The 20,310-nt window shown below is 42.1% G+C and overlaps 1 protein-coding gene across 5 annotated transcripts in view; it reads left to right on the top strand.

Annotated features, from left to right (window-relative positions):
• MTX3 (metaxin 3) overlaps nucleotides 1-20,310 on the top strand; it is an 88,050-nt gene that overhangs the window by 5,537 nt on the left and 62,203 nt on the right. The window contains exons 2-4 of one of the 5 annotated variants that reach the window (XM_029575670.1): nucleotides 8,554-8,623; nucleotides 9,013-9,148; nucleotides 10,668-10,747. The exons of 1 other annotated variant lie outside the window; for it this stretch is intronic. In XM_029575670.1, coding sequence (XP_029431530.1) covers nucleotides 9,124-9,148; nucleotides 10,668-10,747 — 105 coding nt within the window. In that variant the 5' untranslated portion in view covers nucleotides 8,554-8,623; nucleotides 9,013-9,123. Of the gene's footprint in view, nucleotides 1-8,553; nucleotides 8,624-9,012; nucleotides 9,149-10,667; nucleotides 10,748-20,310 lie in introns of those variants that run through there. 3 more of the 5 variants (XM_029575688.1, XM_029575680.1, XM_029575663.1) reach the window with 3 other exon arrangements.

Below are 20,310 nucleotides of genomic sequence, written 5' to 3'. Positions count from 1 at the left end.
ATCTTCAGGAGATCTCAGCTTCGCGTATAGTACAGAGGTTGCCTTCTCTTGGAGACCTGGGCCTATTCTTCCTGCCCAGCATGGTCCTACCCATAGAGCTCTCACCCTCTGTGGGGATTTAAGTGGACCAGACATCTAGCCTGGTCCCGCACAGGTTAAGGAGGGATAGTAAGGCCAGTCCTTGACACATCTATTGGGAAATTTACCATTTAACTCTACTCTCTATTTCCCATCTTTTAACCAGTTGGCAGTCCACAATAGCACACTACCCCCAACCCGTGACATTTTAATTTCCTAAGAAGTGTCTCATGAGGGACTTTGACAAATGCTTTCTGGAAATCCAGATGCACTATATCAACTGACTCACCTTTATCCACATGTTTTACGCCCTCAAAAAAATGTAGCAAATTAGTGAGGCAAGACTTTCCTTGGCTAAATCCATGTTGGGCATAGTTTAATGGGACAAACCTATCTTATATGTTCAGCAATTTTGTTTTTTATGATAGTTTTTATCATTTTGCCTGGCATGGACATCAGACTCACTGGTCTGTAGTTTCCTGGTTCACTCCTTGATTCCTTTTCAAAAACTGGCATTACATTGGCAACCCTTCAGCCTTTAGTTACTATAGATGATGTTAATGATAGTTTATACCTTTCCAGTAGCAGATCCACAATTTCTTTTCTGAGTTCAAGTACTCTGGGATGTATACCATTTGTTCCAGGTGATTTACTACTCTTTAGTTTTTCAATTTAGCCTAGTATATCTTCCAGGTTCACTGAGATGTTTCAGTTCCTCTGAATCATCACCTTTTGAATATCATTTCTGGCATGGATTGCCATACTGGGTCATCAGACCGAGGGTCCATAAGACAGCATCCTATTTCCAACAGTGGCCAATCCAGGTTCCAAGTACCTGGCAAGTACCCAAACATTAAGTAGATCCCATGCTACTAATGCCAGTAATAGCAGTGGCTAATCCTTAAGTCAACTTGATTAATAGCAGTTAATGGACTTCTCCAGGAGCTTATCCAAAACTTTCTTAAATCCAGCTACATTAATTGCACTAACCACATTCTCTGGCAACAAATTTCAGAGCTTAATTGTTTGAAAATGATGCCTTAAGAGTCTGATACAGAGTTCTACCTCAGTACTTCTTAATTCTCAAGAAGTTGGCTGGGCTAAGGCCTATTCTGAATCTGCAGAACTTGACCAAGTTGTTGGTTTGGGATAGGTTCAAAATGAATTTGTGGAGTTGAAGGAATGGCTGTGCACTCTTGTCCTAAAGGATGCTGTGATGTGGCTCCAGGTGCAAGAGCGCATTGTAGTCTGTTGAGCTGTTCAGAAGTCTTGGCTCAAGTGAAAGGGTAGCTTAAGCCTGCAAGGTAGTCAACTGCCATCAAAGTTTCAAGTCAGGGCTCACTACCTCTTTGTCTTCAGCCCTCTGTCTTAGGTCTTCTCCCCATAATTCTGAGCCTAAGACACTTTGTCATATGTAGTTCCCCTAACGCTTATAGCTGTCTCTAGCCACTCTCATTTAAGACCCCGTGTTTTAGGCCCTTTCCTTCTATCCATTCAGCAGGTTAGGTGGACTTGGTCTAGGACTGCCCTTAAAATACCCCTATTATCTGGGACACTGGCCTATATATGTCTTGGCTTTGTACCTTTTGTACTCCTAATTAACTTTGTTTTCGTTTTAGTTACAAACCAATACCCTACAAGAAAACACTTCAAAACAACTATCCTTATGTTTCTCTTAAGTTTATTTGTAGTTTCCACATAATTACTAGTGCAGTTCAAATGCAATCCATAGCAATTTTTATTCTTAATAATCAAAATCTAGTTAATGTCAGTTCAATCCCCATACATTTGCTTTATCATCTTTCTAACCACCCAGATGTTTCCAGGGTTTGACTGGGAAATTACAGCAAAGTAACTAACTACTTTTTGAATAGCCTCGGAGTTCTTATGTTTCCTTAATATATTTTCTCTATCATTTTTCATTTGCTCGCCAGACAGGATCATAGTGTTTTAGTTAAGTAGCATACAAAACTCTAATTAAGAGAACTCACAGCAGGCAAACAGCTGGCTTATTCCAGCTTCCCCTTTCAATTGAAGCAGAATATACTTAAAACAAATCTCCCTAAATTAGGTAGCCAGCTCTGTATTAAGACAATAGCGTTCTGAAATACAATCACTTGAGAGTTCCAGCTCTCACACTTTCAGCAGTGCTTCAGTAAAACAAAACAAAAGCAGACACTAAATGCAGCAACACTTCAGCCCCACACAGTTTCCCCCTCTTCCTGCCTTCTGAAACCCTTCTCTGGTTCATGCTTAATTTTCTAAGCTCCCACCAACTAACGTTTTTTAATCACTACCTGTTTTTCAGAGAAAGAGAACTTTAGTGCTGGAACTGCTGTAAAGCTGGTTCTGGCTCCTCTCCCTCAGAGGCTTCCCTATGGCTTGGCTTTGGGGAGGTGCAGGTGTTCTGTTGCCTCCGTTCCTCTAAATTTGCCTTATTTATTTCTCCTGGCAGCCAGCTTCTACCGGAGAGCTCCCCAGCCTAGCCTTGAAAATAGGCCACACCCTGCCTGAGTTACCTAGGAACTGCCTTGTGTAGACTTCTTGGAAACTTAGTTCTAGGAGCATCTTAAACTCTTTTTCCAAATTAAAGGAGCCTTGACCAGGAAACTACAATCCTCTACTTTGTTTTTTGGGTTTTTTTTGGTACAGGGACTTCAGCACTCCTCTTGATCATCACAATGCATATACTCGTATCCCTATCCACCCCACCCATTGGGATTCCTCAGGAGCATACGTTTCCTCCAGAAGACCTCACTTACTCCAAGTTTACAGAAAAATTGGAAAAATCACACAATGTATGCAAGGATAAAGACCCTCAGGCAGAGGTATTTGGACTCCTTCAAATTCTGGACACTATCAGAACCAGTGGCTCTGCCAGTTCACAATATCCTCAATCAACTGCAAATGAGAATGTGGGAAATTCCCATTTCTTGTATTCCTACAGCAAGGAAGTTAGATGTAAAGTATAGGGTGCAGAAACCACCTGAATTAGGCCTAGTCTAATTGCCTCATAATTCAGTCGTTGTGGAGTTTGCCCTGAAAAAAGCAAAGCAGACACGGATTTATTCTGAGCAAAGATATCAGGTTACTGGATAACTTGGGCAAGAAGGTATTTCAGAGCTGAATACTGATTGCTCAGATTTCTGTTCAATTTTATATGATGCAGTATCTACGATTGTATGCAAAAGCTAAAGGTTTTTTCTCCAACCTGAGGGTGGAAATGACTATCCCTGGTTGCTGTTAGATGTGGAAAAGTGAATATGATATCTCCTTTGCTCAGTCTATGAAACATTTGATGCCATCTCATGTACCTCGATAGCCTCAATCGGAGCTCAATATATGGCTTGGTTAAGAGCCAGCAGCATTCCCGACCACTTCAATGAAATGTTGGAGGATGTACCTTGTCTAGGGGAGCACCTCTTTAAAGAAAAGCTAAGAGAAATGGTCATACAAACATTATCGCTTGCAGCGCTACAGTAATCAAAATTTTTCTAACCCCGCCCTAACCCCTCCCCTTTCCCTAATTTACATGTTTAAGTTGTGATGCGGTAGTTATCGCGAGTTGATGAATGTCCTCCTTAGATTGTAAGTCCTCTGGGGATAGAGAAATACCTACAGTACCTGAATGTAATCCGCTTTGAAGCGCAAAAAAGCAGAATATGCAAATCTGAAATAAATAAATAACCGTGCAAAAGGTGTTATAGGACTGAGCCCATTTGATCCTCATTGCTCCTCCATGGTCCATATCTCACACAACTATCCAGCAGTCCTACAATCCATCTAAACACAGGACCTGCCTTATTAACTCTTTCCATTCAAATGTTGCATGCTCTGTAATCATTGCTCTCTCTTTGCCCAGAGTGATTGAGCCCTAATAATTTCAGCTAGGATACCATCAACTAGATGGCTGTAAGTGGAGATGATTTTCCATTTGGTGTCATCAGAAAACCTTAGACCCATTTTTTATTGTGAGCCCAAACATATTAACCTACTTGCTCTCTTTTGCCAAATCAGATCTCACTACATCCTTGGTAAGGGTACATCTCAGTGCCATAGTGGCTTACCATGTTATAGTTGAGGCAATAAACATATCTCAACTCAGCTGTTGGTATTGAGATTTGTGAAAGGCTTATGGCATGTCAAACCTCCAGTACAGAAGCCTCTGGTTCCATAGAATCTGAATGTTGTCCTGTCTCAGTTGATGAAGCTGCTTTTTGAACCATTAAAATAGGCTTCTCTAAAATTCTTGACTTGAAAAGTAGTAACAGCCAGAAGAATTGGCAAACCTCAAGCATTCCATTGTATATGCAGTTCTTCAACAATAGGATGGTGCTCCCTCACTATCCTGAAATTTCTCCCAAAAGTCATCTCTGCTTTCCATATCAGTCAGACCATCGTGCTGCCTACCTTCTTTCCAAGACCAAATGTGCAAAAAGAAAGAAAAACCCTTTATACTTTGCACTACAAGAGCCTTTGGCAATACAGATGCATTCTTTTCTTGTAAATCTTACAATCCAAACAAGCTTGGCATAGCAGTCACCATTCAGCACTACTACTCAACAGCAATCTTTCATGGACTGAAGGTAAATTTGGACAAGCAGTTTTACATAGCCTGTTCTCCTAGTAGTCTACTCTACAGTGGGGTCTGAGTTGCTTATTCAGTAAACACTCTGCTGCAGTGTTTTCCGTACATAGCAGGATGAATTAGCTTGCCTCCTCTATTTATTTAGAATTTTATATTCCGCTTTTCGCACTTTTTTTCAGCATTTCAAAGTGGATTACATTCAGGTACCGTAGGTATTTCCCTAGAGGTAATGGAGGGTAAAGCAACTTGCCCAAGGTCACAAGCAGCAACAGTGGGACTTGAACCTGGGGTCGCCTGGTTTGTAGCCTGTTGCTCTAACCACCACTTATGGCTAATTCATTCTGCTATTTACCCAAAACACCATTTACGATGAGCGAACGCTGTCAATGCATATCCTCCAATTCCACTCATCAGGACTGTCCAGAATATCTTTCAGGACAGGGCAAGGGTTATTTTCATAGCCTGGTTTGGTATTCTTACCACCTCAGTTCAGCTCCCAATGTGGATAGGGTTATTCCAGACTCCCATCATCCAGGAAGACAGCAAGACTCTTCCATCCAAATCTTCTATTCTTGGCCCTCACGGCATGGATATTGAGCACATAGTAGTATGTTCCTTGCTACTTCCCAGGGAAGTAGAGGACTTTGTGATATCATCTAGGAAACCTTCCCCCAGAAGGTCTGAAGAGGAAGCGGTTCTCTGCATAGCGGCTTACCATTCAGCCCAGTCATCTGAAACCTTTTGCTTTGTGGTCAGAGAAACCACCTCAAATACCTTTTCTTCCACTCATCATCAGGTCTCAGCCCTTCTTCTGATTGCAGCTTATCACTAGTGGGTGGTTGGAGCACTTATCTCTCTCCAACTTTGGTCCTAGCTCATTTCATAAGATCTCCCTTCAAAATTGTGGTCAGTGGACCTACATATTTTTCACCTGGAAGTGGTGGTCCTCATGGCCTTCACTTCAGTATGCAGAGTGAGTGAATTTTAGGCCCTAGTCTTATTCACAATATCTTCAGTTTTTTCACAACAGAATTGTTCTCCATACTGAAAGTGGTATTTGCATTCCACATCAATCAAACAATTGTTTTGCCTACATTCTTTTCAAAACTGCATGCATACTCATTGGCCTGCAAGATAGCCGTAACCTATTACTTGCAGACTATTTGACTTTGCCATCAAGCTGCTCAGCTGTTCATGCCTTCCAATTCCATTAAGGTGGGAAGAGCAATAGGCAAAAGAACTCTTTCTGGTTGGCTAGCAAACTATATAACGCACTGTTGTGCTTTGGCTGGATTAAAACTTATGGACATTGTCAAGGCTCATCAAGTATGAGTCATGGTGACCTCAGTGACTCATTTGAAGGCCACTTCCATTGGGTACATCTGCAAAGCTGCTGCTTGGTGTATCTTCTTGTGCAAGAAGTTCTGTGAAGCCTATTCACCCAGTAGTCCAGGCTCTACTGGATAGGGTCCAGATTGTCTGTCAATTACTTTCTGTGCAAGGCAACATTCAGCTTGGGACTCTCCACTGGATATGGCTTATTTTAATCCTGCTTGTCAGCAGAGGAAGCAAAGTTGCTTATCTGTAACAGGGGGTTCTCTGAAGACAGCAGAATGAATTGACCATATATGTGTTACCCACCTAGGTCCCTGGAGAGTTAACTACTCTGTTTAAGCTCAAATGCTAAAAACAAACTGAGGGGCTCACAAGGCAGCAGCCGTGTACAGGAATTCCTGTGCATGCTCAGAGCTGGGTCCATGTTGGTACTTTCAGCTGATGTCATTCAGAGGCTATGGCTGATTTATTCTGCCTTCTATAGGGAACCCTGTTGCAGGTAAACAACTTTGTGTAGAATAACCTTGTTTGGTCAGTAGCAGAGTTTCAAAAGTTCACTTACTCACTGAGGTGAATGAAGGTTGACAACTGTTGAGCAGAGATGGACTGCCACACTGGGGCCCAGAGGGGAGAGGCAGCCTCTTTGGCCACTGAAAAATAGAAACATGACAACAGTAAAAAACTGTAAGGCCTATCCAATTAATTTAGCATTATAATTCTCATCACTTCCTTAGAGATCCCCTGTATTTATCCCATGCGTTCTTGAATGCAGATACTGTTTTTATGTCAACCACTTCCACTGGGAGGCTGTTCCACACATCCACCACCCTCTCTGTAAAGAAATATTTCTTAAGATTCATCCTGAATGTATCCTCTTTCTACCTCGTCTCATGACCTCTCGTTCTAAACCTCCTTTCCATTGAAAAAAGCTCACCTCCTGTGCATGGGAATCTTTGAGATAATTGAATGTCTGTCGTATCTCCCCATCTCACTTTTCCTCTAGGGTACACATGCTTAGGTCTTTTAAGTCTGTCCCCATAATATTTAGAACGAAGTCCATTGACCATTTTAGTAGCCACCCTCTAGACAGACTCCATTCTGTTTATATCTTTTTGAAGGTGCGGTCTCCAGAATTGAATCCAGCATTCCAAGTGAGGTCTCACCAGGGACCTATACAGGGGCAATGTTGCCTCCTTTTTTCTGCTGACTGTTCCTCTACTTGTGCAGCCAAGCGACTTTATGGCTTTTGCCGTCACTTTATCCACCTGTTTGGCCACCTTAAGATCATCAGATAAAATGATCCCAGGATCCCACTCTTTCTTGGAACTTAGAAGAATTTCACCTCCAATATTATAACTTTCCCTTGGGTTTTTGCATCCTAAATTCATTGCTCTACATTTTTTAACATTAAATTTTAGCTGCCAGACTTTAGACCACTCCTCGAGCTTCTCTATATCCCTCCTCATGTCTTCCTAGCTGTCCATCCTGTTACAGATTTTGGTGTTATCAGCAAAAATGCAAACTTTCCCGACAAACCTTCACAAAAATGTTGAAAAGAACAGTTCCAAAGACTGATCCCTGAGGCACACTGCTTAGTACAACCCCCTTCCTCAGAGAAAACTCGATTTACCACTATCCTTTGTTGCCTCCCAGTCAGTCAGTTTCTAACCCAGTCACCCACCCTAGGATGGATACCAAGAGCACACAATTTATTTATAAGTCTTTTGTGTGAAACCGTGTCAAAGACCTTGCTGAAATCAGCTACATCTAGTTGATCCAACTCTCTGGTCACCCATTCAAAGAAATTGATCAGATTCGTCTGATAAGATTTACCTCTGGTAAAACCATGCTGTCTCGGATCTTGCAATCCATTGGATTCCAAAAATTGCACTGTCCTCTATTTTAGCAGCAATTCCATTGGTTTGCTCACCACAGAGGTCAGACTTAACTGCCTTGTAGTTCCCAGTGTCCTCTTTACTTCCATTTGTATGAATAGGAACCATATCTGCCCTTTTCCAGTTCTCCGGAACTACTCCAGACTCTAAAGAAGCATTGAAAAGGTCAACCAGTGAAACTGCCAGGACATCTTCAAGTTCCCTTAGTACCCTCAGATGTATCTCATCTGGCTCCACTGAGAAGTGTGAGTGGTAACTTCTGTAGCAAGGCCATGAATTATTCTACCACTGGCAGCGAGAGCAAGGGGACCACAGATCCAGGTGATGGGAGGCACGTGAAAGGGCTGCCCAGGAGAAGGAGCAGCTAGGGGTGGGGAGATGGAGAATGGAAGAGAAGCTTTTTTTGGAGGGTGGGAGAAGGGGGATGAGTAAGTGGCTTAGTCTTGGAAGAATTGTCAAATCCCTGGTTAATAACATGGATAGGGTATTATAGGGTTTTTTTCCCTTATAAAATGGAAGGAAAATGATTACTGCATCAGGCAAACAGTTGTTTGAAATGAATGTCAATCGCAGATATCCCATTTTAAATCTGGGAAATGTTGAATTAGAATACATTTTCCATTGAGCATTTGTTAGTATTTTTCTGTTTCATTGCAGGCATATGCCAGATTTGCAGGTGCTCCTCTGAAACTGAATGTTGTAGACAACACGTGGACAAGTCCTAGAGGTACTTCATTTGTAAAAATTGTAGTCATATCTAGCTAGTGAGCTCTGAAACTCCTTTTCCACTCTTCTGCAGTTTGTCATTTTAGTTGCTCGTGTGTGATGCTTGAGTTTGCATGTGCTGATTTCTTGAATACTAATTTGTATCACTTTGATTTTGTATTTGTGCTGAGGGACTTAGTTTTCTTGATGATATGCCCGGTATCTGTATATTCATTCTGGCCTTTTGCCCTGATTTTATATTTTGACATTTTTGAAATGGGGCATTTTGTTATCAGAGAGTTAGTATGTCTCACAAATTTATTTTGTTATGCTGAATATTCCTTCTAGACAAAGTGGCAGCAAAACATGTTAAATACCTTTTAATGAAATAAATGCATACAATTCTTGCAGCCTTCTCTTCTCTTCAGTAGTGGTGTTCTCTGATGCTCCCTCTTGAAGGCTGATTGCATGCAATGTGGTAAATCCTGATGCTTTGGAACACTGGGCCATTGGATTTTTAAGATGGGAATATTGAGAAATAGTCAAGGTGAATGTATTCTGAAACTTTTGATTTATTCATAACTTTTATTAGAATTCTTCGTGAACAAGTTAGTTGGAACATCTAAATCCTACATATATTCTCCGCTAAATAAATGCAAACACTGAGGTTTCTGTTTTGTAGGCTCTGGGTCAATTTTTATCCTTTGCTTTTAATAAGGATAGATTCTAGAGCATAATGGCCTCTTCTGTGAGTAGCTTTATTCTACTTCCTACTGTTAGAAACTGAAATGCATTTTACAGCTGCTTTGCAACATCTTACACAGTTTGTAATTTATACAAGGGCCTCAAATTGTTTGTGGAATCAACTTCCTAAATATTTTATTTAATTTAGTTATTTGATGCACTATCAAGAGCACTGCAGAAAGACTCAACAGTGTTAAACATAAGCAGAGTAAACTGAGTGATACAAAAATAGAAGTGTGGATTAATTGGAGGGGAGAGACTGAAAGTGATTTAAGAAAAAAGCTTGAAGAAACAGGTCTTTTAAGTGGTAACAAAAAGTAAGAAGAGATGGTGAATCTTGAAGCTCTGGAGAGAGTATAACAGAAATTAAAAAAAAAACCATACCCAACCCTGAAGAGACTTGTTTTGTGCAAGGTAGTATAAAGAGGGACAAGATTGCCAGTGCAAAGGGCAACAAGGAGAGTGGTGGTGATAGTAGAGACCCAAGTCTGTCAATGAATATACCTGTTTAAAGGTACTGGGGTAACTTTAGGACTGTGATTACCTGACCAGACTTGTCTGCCTAAATTTATCCAGATAACGTTGAATATTGGTATTACCCCCTGCCTCTCTTTAACTTTACCTGGGTAAAACTTTGATAGTCAGCAGGGCAGGAAATTGTTTGGGCAATTTAAAATACATGGGCAAACCCTTTTCCATATTGACCTTGTTTTTAGCTGGAAATCTCACTAAATCTAAAGGTTTTTCGTTGCTGCTGTTGCTAAATTTGATGTATAAATCTTCCCTTATGCATTTGGTATTGCATATTACTAAAACGACAATCCTGTTTGAGATCATAGTTGGTAGGGCCCCAGTACAATGATAAGAATGAGATAGTTATGAAAGATTAAAATTGCCTATGAAATATAGAATATGATGGCAGATAGATGATAGATAAGCACCAGTTCCCATTTACACAGATCTAAGGATGTATCTGTTTTCAGCCATACAAGCTTGACCATTTGCACATTAACTGCAAAGCCCATCTAGTCTATCTGGGTTCCCTACCTACTGCAGTAGCATAGGGTTTACTTGGTTTTAGGCTTACACCCCCACAGCTAAGTATCCACTGTGCTTCTCCTATGCTTTATGCCGCTACAAAACTTGGACTGAAGTACTTTGACACATCAGTTTCTAAAGTGCCTCATTGGCACTGTATCTGTTCTGTTCATAAATGGAGGGTTCTCAAACTGGCATCTTTAAAACCAGATTCATTGAATAATTTTTAAAAAAGAAGTCCTACTTTTACATCAAAATTTATTACTGTAAATTTTTATTTGTAGGGGTTGTCGTACCAGCCTTGACAACAGAAAACACCACTGTTACCCAGCCTGCAAAAATCCTAAATTTCTTAAGGAAACAGGTTAGTGATAATGAATGAAGCAAACAGGAAGTTATAATTTGTTAAGCTAAGGTAGACTAGTCCTGTAGTTTAAGTTCACATAGTGCTTAAATGGAAGTGAATATCTCCTGTACTAATATCAACATTAAAACAATCACTTAGGCCATCCAAATCACCTAGTTGCAGCCCCTGTGTTCTGCTGTATGAGTGACTCATGCTTGATTCTTGGATCATAGTAGTTTAGTAGATGATGGCAGATGAAGACTAATTGGCCCATTCAGTTTGTTCATTAAGAGCCAGATTCTCATTTTGTGTCTATGGGAAAAACCCTTAGTGAATCAGGTCCTTATTTTGGCCTGCACTGCTAAGGATATATCTCAACTGTTAGTCATTGAAGTTTGACCATTTGTAGGATATCGTTCCTCATCCAAGTCAGTCTATTTTATTGTCTTTGGTTCCCTACTATCCAGGGTAGGTGAACATACAAGTTCCCATACTTAATCCAACATCCAGGCTCTTCTCCCCTGAAGTCTTATCACCAAGCTTTTTATATTTAAATCTGTTTTTTATTTATTTTCAAACAAAAACAACAGTGACCATATAACAATCGCAAAGGATCAAGCTCAATGGTTGGAACTGCCCATAGGCTCGTAGCCGTGTAGTAAGTACAATAACAAAACAGGACAAAACTCCTCATTCCCCCTCAGGTAGCACTGTTCTTATTGTCATCTCTCCAGCCCCAGAGGTGTCATCACCAAGCTTTTTAATCTAACTAGCTAACAAAACTAGTGAGGCTATTGTCTGAATGTTTGTCCACTTAGGTCCTGTAATCTTACTGGATGGGACCAAGTCACTGCCAACCTTTTGGCATTATCTAATGGGCTCACCAACCTGGCTGCCCTGTTTGTTGTGATGTTATTGCATTCCAAAGCCCCTTGGTTCTTCAGCCGCAGGAGGGAAAGAGGAGTGGAAGGAGTAGATGCTCTGGTACTTCCTTGGCCAAAAAAGGATGTTCTTCTCTGTTTCCACCCTGGCCTCTGATCGTCAAGGTCCTGCGTCAGAAGTTCAGCAAGTCGACGTTTTAGTGGCTCCGGAGTGGCCATGCTGTCCGTGGTTCGCAGACTTGGTCAGTCTAGCACTGGACGATCCCCTGCGGTTTCGGGATCTGCTGTGCCTTTTGTCTCAGGGTCCGGTTTGTTTGGAAGAGGTCGAACGCTTCTCTCTAACGGCATGGCTTTTGAAAGGCATCGGTTAAAGAACATACTCAGATGCTGTTGTAACTACTTTATTCTCGTAAACCTTCTACATCTTTGGCTTATGCGAGGGTGTGGAAAGTTTTTGAGTCATGGTGTACTGAGCATCAGTTAGATCCGGTTTACTCTTCTGTATCGGATATTTTATCCTTTTTACAGGATGGTTTAGCGAAAGGGTTGTCCTGCAGTTCCTTACGTGTCCAAGTTGCAGCGCTTGGATGTTTTCGGGGTAAGGTTCAGGGATTATCCTTGGCCGCGCATCCGGATGTAGCATGTTTTCTCAAAGGCACACAACATCTACGTCCTCCGTTCTGGAACCCTTGTCCTGCTTGGAGTTTGAATTTGGTTCTTAGGGCTCTGTGTGCGGCCTCCTTTGAACCCCTTAAACATGCGACTTTGAAAGATCTTACGTTGAAGGTGATTTTTCTTGTGGCCATTTCCTCGGCTCGTAGAATTTCGGAGTTGCAGGCCTTGTCTTGCAGAGAGCCCTTTCTTAGAATTTCTGATACGGGAATTTCATTACGGACTGTACAATCTTTTTTTTTTTTACCCAAGGTAGTATCTTCTTTTCATTTAAATCAGTCAATAGAGCTTCCTGCTTTTCCGTGTTTTAGATCGTTTGGATCCTTCCTCTAAGGATCTTAAGAAATTGGATGTGCAACGGGTACTGTTATGCTCTCTTGAAATTACCAACAGTTTTCGATTGTCTGATCATTTGTTTGTTTTGTGGCGTGGCCCTCGAAAGGGTCATAATGTTTCCAAGGCTACGATTGCTTGTTGGTTAAAAGAGACAATTCGATCAGCTTATCTTCTGGCTCATCTAGATCTTCCTGAAGGTTTGAGAGCTCATTCCACTAGGTCGCAAGCTACGTCCTGGGCAGAATGTCAACTAGTTTCTCCTCAGATTTGTAAGGCAGCGACTTGGAAGTCGTTGCACACTTTTGCTCGTCATTATCACTTAGATGTCCAGGCTCCAAGTTCGGCAGCCTTTGGAGAGAGTGTTCTCCGAGCGGGACTCTCTGGGTCCCACCCCAAGTAAATCAGCTCTGGTACATCCCAGGGTCTGGACTGATGCAGGTATGTACAGGGAAAGGAAAATTGGTTCTTACCTGCTAATTTTCGTTCCTGTAGTACCATGGATCAGTCCAGACGCCCGCCCTTTATGTCTGTGTATGGCAATTATCAACGCACAATAAAGCTCTGGAATTTGTTGCCAGAGGATGTAGTTAGTGTAGCTGGATTCAAAAAAGGTTTGGATAAGTTCTTGGAGGAGAAGTCCATTAACGGCTATTAATCAAGTTTACTTAGGGAATAGCCACTGCTATTAATTGCATCAGTAGCATGGGTTCTTCTTAATGTTTGGGTAACTGCCAGGTTCTTGTGGCCTGGTTTGGCCTCTGGATACAGGATGCTGGGCTTGATGGACCCTTGGTCTGACCCAGCATGGCAATTTCTTATGTTCTTATGCAGCTTTTATCTGTTTGTTGTCGTCTTATCACTTTGCTGGACAATACTCATCCACCACCTAACTTCCAGCTATAGCCTGTGGTCACCAAGTTGGCAGCACCATAGCCTCCTGTGTAGCTAGGTCATGCTTCCTTTATCTGTCCTTTTTCTCATCTCCCCTTGCCTCTAATGAGAACAAAGAGTAGATTGTTAGCCATACTAAAGCCTTCCTCTCCTACCACTGTTCTCAATATCTGATCCAAGCATGTCTGAATTCTGTCACAATACTGTTTTCTCCAAAACAGCAAAAAATGACCACCTGAAGGTTGAATATGTATGCAACTCAAAAATCAACCTCAATATTAGGTTTGTCCACATAAATGATCTGTTGGATATTTTTAAGAGACCTTCAAAGTTTACACCTCAACAGCTTCTCACACAGATTGTCACACAGATTGTCACAGCTTGTCACACAGATTGTGACAGAACCAACCCATAAAGCAGGTCATACGTTGGACCTCGTCTTCATAAACGAGGGAATCGCAACACACACCATCCCAACTTGCCTTCCGGTACCGTGGACAGACCATTGTATCATATCTTCGGTATTAGAAATAAAAGAGCTCCCTCCGAAATCCACACAATCAATAACTATATCCGTCAGGAAACAGTGTTCTGGCGACCAACTAAGCGAACACCTGGCCAAGGAACTAGTGCACCTGGACCTCTCAGACGCCAACTCTGCAACTTCATCATGGACCAGCATCACCAAAAAGGTTGCAGACCAAATGTGCCCCATGACGACTAAATATATCAACCCTAACAAAGACAACAGGAAACCCTGGTTCACCCAGGAGCTGAAAAAACGTAAACAAGAACTGAGATGCAAGGAACAAAATTGGAGAAAAAACCCATCTTCAACCACCCTCCTCATCTACAAAGCGTGCCTCAACTCATACACAAATGACATCAACAAAGCCAAAAGAGAATTCTACTCCAAAAAAATCCACCACCTCGTCTTTGACTCAAGGGCACTTTTCTCATATGTTTCAACTCTCACAAAACCCCCTGCACCCTCCATTCCAGATGATCAAGCTCTCAACAAAGCAAATGAACTAGCCGACTTCTTCGACAACAAAATCACAGCACTACTAGCCCCCCTCAAGGGAACAGCTACACTTCCAAACCACAAGCAACAATCATCACACTCAACCGTTCAACAATCATTGCACGCAACAAATCAACAAACCTATCACTCTATCGTCCAGCAATCTTCGCCTTCACACACGCAACAACCATCGCACTCAACCACTTTACAACCCAACACAACCCCAACAGTGCTCGACAAGTTCGAGCCCACTTCCACACTAGAAATAGAGAATATCCTCAAGAAGATTAAACCATCCTCTCACCCATCAGACCATATTCCATCAAACACCCTGAGTCTGATCACCAACACCATAGCCAAACCTGTCACAGACATCATCAACTGCTCGCTCACCCAAGGCCATGTACCTAACCAATTCAAGTTAGCCATGCTCAAACCGCTCCTTAAAAAACCCAACCTTCCCACCTCAGACCCAGCTAACTTCAGACCCATAGCAAACCTCCCTATGATAGCCAAAACTATGGAGAAAGATGTTAACAAACAACTCACAGAATTTCTTGAAGAAAACAACATCCTCACCCCAAACCAATTTGGTTTTCGTAAGACTAGGAACACCGAATCGTTATTAGCCACCCTATCAGACACTATTATCTTTAATCTAGAAAAAGGCCAACCTTGCCTCCTCGCTCTCCTCGATCTCTCATCAGCGTTTGACACAGTAAACCACCAGTGCCTCCTGCAACGACTAACGGACATAGGCATTACAGGAACAGCATTCAACTGGTTCAAATCATTTTTGGAAAACAGATCATACAAGGTCAAGATAAATAACAAAGAGTCTCACGCCATCGAATCCAAAAGGGGAGTACCGCAAGGATCATCCCTCTCCCCGACTCTCTTCAATATATATCTTCTCCCGCTCTGTCAATTACTCACCAACCTCAAGCTAACTCACTTTCTATATGCGGATGACATACAAATCCTCATCCCTATAGAAGACTCACTACACAAAGCTATGTCACACTGGAATAATTGTCTGTCAACTATCAACAATCTTCTCTCCAGCCTCAACCTAGTCCTAAACACAAACAAAACTGAAATTCTCATTATAGCACCGGAAAACTATGTCCCACCCACACCTCTTAATGCTAGCCAAAGCCAAGATACCTTTTCGCAACAAATAAAAGACCTGGGAGTCATCCTAGACAGTGGATTCAGCCTCAACAAATTCATTAATAACACTACAAAAGAATGTTTCTTTAAACTACAAACCTTAAAGAAACTAAAACCACTCCTCCTATACAGAGACTTCCGCATGGTACTACAGGCCATCATACTCCCAAAACTGGACTACTGCAACTCCCCTCCTTCTAGGCCTACCAGCATGCACCACAAAACCACTTCAGATGGTCCTTAATGCCTCAGCAAGAATCCTCTCAAATGCCAAAAAAAGAGATCATATTACCCCAATCCTTCTTCATCTCCACTGGCTCCCGATTAAATTCAGGATCCAATTCAAATCCTTAATGATGATACATAAAGCTTTGCACAACATCGCACCGCTCAAGTTAACATTCCAAATTCAACTACACACATCTACAAAACCGACCAGAAGCGCTTATCAAAACAGACTAACCACCCAACTGGCTAAATCCTCGCTGAGGAAACGCGTTCTATCCACAGCGGGCCCTTCACTCTGGAACTCGCTTCCTCCAGACCTTCGCCTTGAACCATGCCACGCTACATTCAAAAAGAAACTTAAGACTTGGTTATTCAAACAAGCATTCCCGTAGAACCAAGAGCAGGAAGAAAATCAGTCACATATTTTCCGATTACCCCAGCATATTTCACATAACCTTGTTATTTAACCATGTTATTTTCTCATTAACCCTCATGTTATTTTACCAACTGCTATTGTATTTTATTTATTGTCATTTTTTATTGCCATTTTTCATTGATATTTATTGTTTATTTATTAATTATTTATTAATTGTTATTGCATTTATTTTCATTTATTAATTGTTATTTATTAATTGTTAGCATTGTTATATATATATATTTTTTTTTCTGTTTCTTGGATTAACTATGTTCATTGTAAACCGCTAACTTGAAGCGATAGTTACTGTTCATTGTAAACCGGGGTGATATGTATATTATACAGGAACCTCCGGTATATAAATCCTTAAATAAATAAATAAATAAATACGTTCGTTTTATTTTTGCTTTTTAAAAAACTGCACGTAAAATCAAATTAACTTATCTCTCAGGCGAAAAGGACCTGTCAACCTGATGCCTCATAGTGTTTCGAGAGCCTCTGCTGTCCAGTCCTTTTGTATTAGAGATAATTGCATTAATTTGAAAAGGTTCCTTTCTTCTGCAATGAAAATTACACATTTTTAGCTTTCATTACTTTAATTGATGTGTGCTAGACATTTAGAGCTTACTATATTGCTGTGCCTACTGCAGATGTAAGATTAATTTAATCCAAATATCCATTCAGCTTTTTTTTTTCAGTTTGACGTGAACGTTAAACCAATCAGAGCTGCTTATATCAGGTTGACTGGTCCTTTTCACCTGAGAGAGAACTTGACTGTTGATTTTACTTGCAGTTGTTTAAAAAGCAAAATTAAGAGACTGATGAAAGTGTTTCCCCACAGCACGAGAAGCTGTTGTGGTGAAAAGCTTGATGGACTCTTAAAAACAAACAAACAAAAAAACCCCAAAACTAATAGATCTTTTATGTGGGAGATCCTAATATTTATTTCTCATTTCTTATATACCAGATCTGGCCAGAGCGGTTTACAATAAAATACAATTAATGTATACATATCATTAAACAAAAATGCATAATACTCAGACTAAACTATGTACTTCAAGCCCCAATTATCTATACTGTTCTCAATTTAAAATCTGCCCAGGCTAAGAAGGGAAGAGCCAGGCCTTTTACCTTCTTTCTAAAATTGAGAAAATTCTGTTCCACCCTCACCTTCAAAGGAGCGGAATATTGAGGTTTATCTTTATTTGACTTACAATGCTTATTTTCTTAGCATTCAGACAGGTTAATCCACTCCAGTGGGTTATGCACCTCTACCAGCAGATGGAGACTGAGCAAAGCTGATGTCGGGGTATATATACCCCTGCACTGACATCAGCCCATCAGTATTCTCCTTCTCCAGCAGATGGTGGGCTTGCATCTCCCTACTGGGGATTGCTTTACAAAAATAGAAAATGAAAGGAGAAAAGAAGGAAATTAATTTGTCCTGCTCTCCTGTGGTGATAACTGAGGGAGGCACCATAAGGTGAGTTTTCCTGAGGTGTTATCTGCGGATCCCTTCTTCAGTAGAGTCTCTGTCCGGTAGCTGGTTTTTGTCATGGATTTAGCTGTAGAGAGAGAAACAGCTGAGAGGTTAGCGGGTGCAAGAAATTGAGCGCAGTGGTGAAGGCCTTTGCCCTTTCCCCCTGTAATCCAACTCTTTATTTGGGCAGGACAGGCTGGGCTCAGGTAAAGAGTGTAAAAAAAAAAAAGAAAGAAAGGGAAGGAGTGAGGATTTCCATTCCTCTTCTGGTCTCTGAGCCTCGGCACGCCGATCTGATGTCCATTTTCACCTCAGAGGGAGCTTGGGGAGTCATGGCAGCTTGGCGGATTGAGCTTCCTTTTGGTTAGGCGTTGCTCTGCTTTCACGCTGCTTGGAAGGCCGCAGCAGCATTCGTGCATTTTTCTGCGTACAAGTCTGCCATGAAACTGTGTCTGACATCGGTTTGTGCTTGCACACCTGGGTGTGTACCCGGCTGGGCAATCAGGTGGGCGCCTACCTGGACTTTGTGTTGGGCACCTACATTTTGGATGCTTATTGGACAGACCTTATTTTTGGGTGCCCTGTCCATGCTCACACAATTATTAGATGTTTTGGGAGCATGCTGCTAGCGGGTGTTCATCTTTGTGTTGCTTGCTTTTTCAGGCATCTCAGCTTGGCGTTCCCCCCCGAAACTCGTGTCAGTGCTGTTTGGAGGTTCAGGGAGAGTTATCTCTGGCTGCTTTTACTGAGCCCCCACCCCCTTCTCAGCATGATGTGGGAATGGGACCAGAGGAGGAGCTGTCGGAGGTTTTGTCTGGTTTTGTGGCTCCCTTTAGTGGTTCGTCAGTGACTGAATGCTACTCAGTGGGCGAAGGACTGGCACCCCTTGGTTTTGGTATAGACTGTGGCGATGTTCATGCAGTTTTTTACGCACAATTCTGCCGCGAAACAGCTTGTCAGGTTAAGCAGCCTTTTCGCTAGGTCCTGCTTGTAGGTTTTGCTAGGTTGCCGACATGGTAGGCTTAAGAGTTCAGGATCGCAAAATGCAGATCGCCGCATGCCTTGTGCTGCGGGTAAGTGTCAGCATATGTCTAAACCTGCTGTGGGTCATGCTGATAGGGAACCAGGTGGCATGGATGATGAAGGCGACCCTTACTCCCTGGAGGAAAGGAAATTCCTTCGAGAATGGAGCCGTATAGAAAAATGTTGCTTTTTCTTTTCATAGAGATGTTGCTGGCTTGGATCACCCAGGCGCTGTAGATGTTGGGGGTACCGGGTGCTGATTCCATGTCTAAGCCAAACAAGAATCCCATTTAGATTCCTTACATAAAGCATTATGGATACTATTCAAGAATTGATTGGTCTTGAATGGAGCGCCCCGGATACGTATTTTAAAGGGGACAAGCCTTGCAAGCTTTGTATCCCCTGGATTTGGCAGAGAGAGAGAGCAGTTGTGCTTTCTGAAAGTGAATGTGCTGGTGTGTACCGTCTCCAAGCAGACAACTATCCTTGTGGAAGGGGGAGCAGCTTGAAGGAGGTGCAGGATAGGAGATTCGAGGCTATCCTTAAGCAGGCCTTGAGGTGGTGGCAATTAATTGCAGATGGCCACTGCTGCTCCCCTGGTGAATCGCTTTTGCTTGCTCTCAGGAAGATGATGAGTCTGGTTTAAATTTCAGGGCAACGCCCTATGGCCTCACCACCCTGGATGCGCCCGATCTCATCCGATCTTGGAAACTAATCAGCAGGGTTGAGCATCAGCTATGGCTGAATTGGTGCCGAGACAATTTCAAAGTGTAATCTTACAATATGGCCTTTTAAAGGATCATTCTGGTTTGGGAGTGAGTTGAAAAAAAAAAATGGCCAATAAGTGGGGTGAGTCCCAGATTCTTCGGTTATCAGAAGTTTTAAAAGCAGGCGCCACTCTCATTCAGCGCAAGAGGTCATATTAGCGGTTTTCAAAACAGTTTCGACCCTGCAGTGGAGTAGCTTCTCAGAGGGCAGTGCCCCACAGACACCCCCCACCCCCCCCCCCCCACAAATGAGGGTGTGCCGACACACTTCCAGGAACAGAAAGAAAGGAGTTGCCTATCTCTTTCCTTTTTATCGGAGGTGGATCGAGATTCCATCAGACCAGTGGGTTCTGGAGGTGATAAGAGATGTCTATGCTCTGGAGTTTCTCAGTGTTCCTTGGGACATTTTCGTGGTTTCTCCCTGCAGCTCTCTGCAGAAGAGACAGACAGTGGCGTGTACGTTGTCAAGACTCCTCAGCTTGCGGGCTATGATCTTAGTGCCCATGTCACAAGAAAATATGGGCTGATATTCCAATTATTTCATTGTACCCACGAAGGGTTCCTTTCGTTCCATCCTGGATCTCAAGAGTCAAATGGCTTTTGCTTGTGACTTGTTCCCGTATGGAAACATTATGCTTGCTGATAATGGCAGTACAGTTGGGGGAGTTTCTTAAATCTCTAGATTGTCAGA

This window comes from Rhinatrema bivittatum, chromosome 1, assembly GCF_901001135.1.
Source record: "Rhinatrema bivittatum chromosome 1, aRhiBiv1.1, whole genome shotgun sequence".
Taxonomy (NCBI): domain Eukaryota; kingdom Metazoa; phylum Chordata; class Amphibia; order Gymnophiona; family Rhinatrematidae; genus Rhinatrema; species Rhinatrema bivittatum.
The sequence above is the reverse complement of the archived record's forward strand: the minus strand, read 5'-3'. Positions and strand labels throughout refer to the sequence as shown.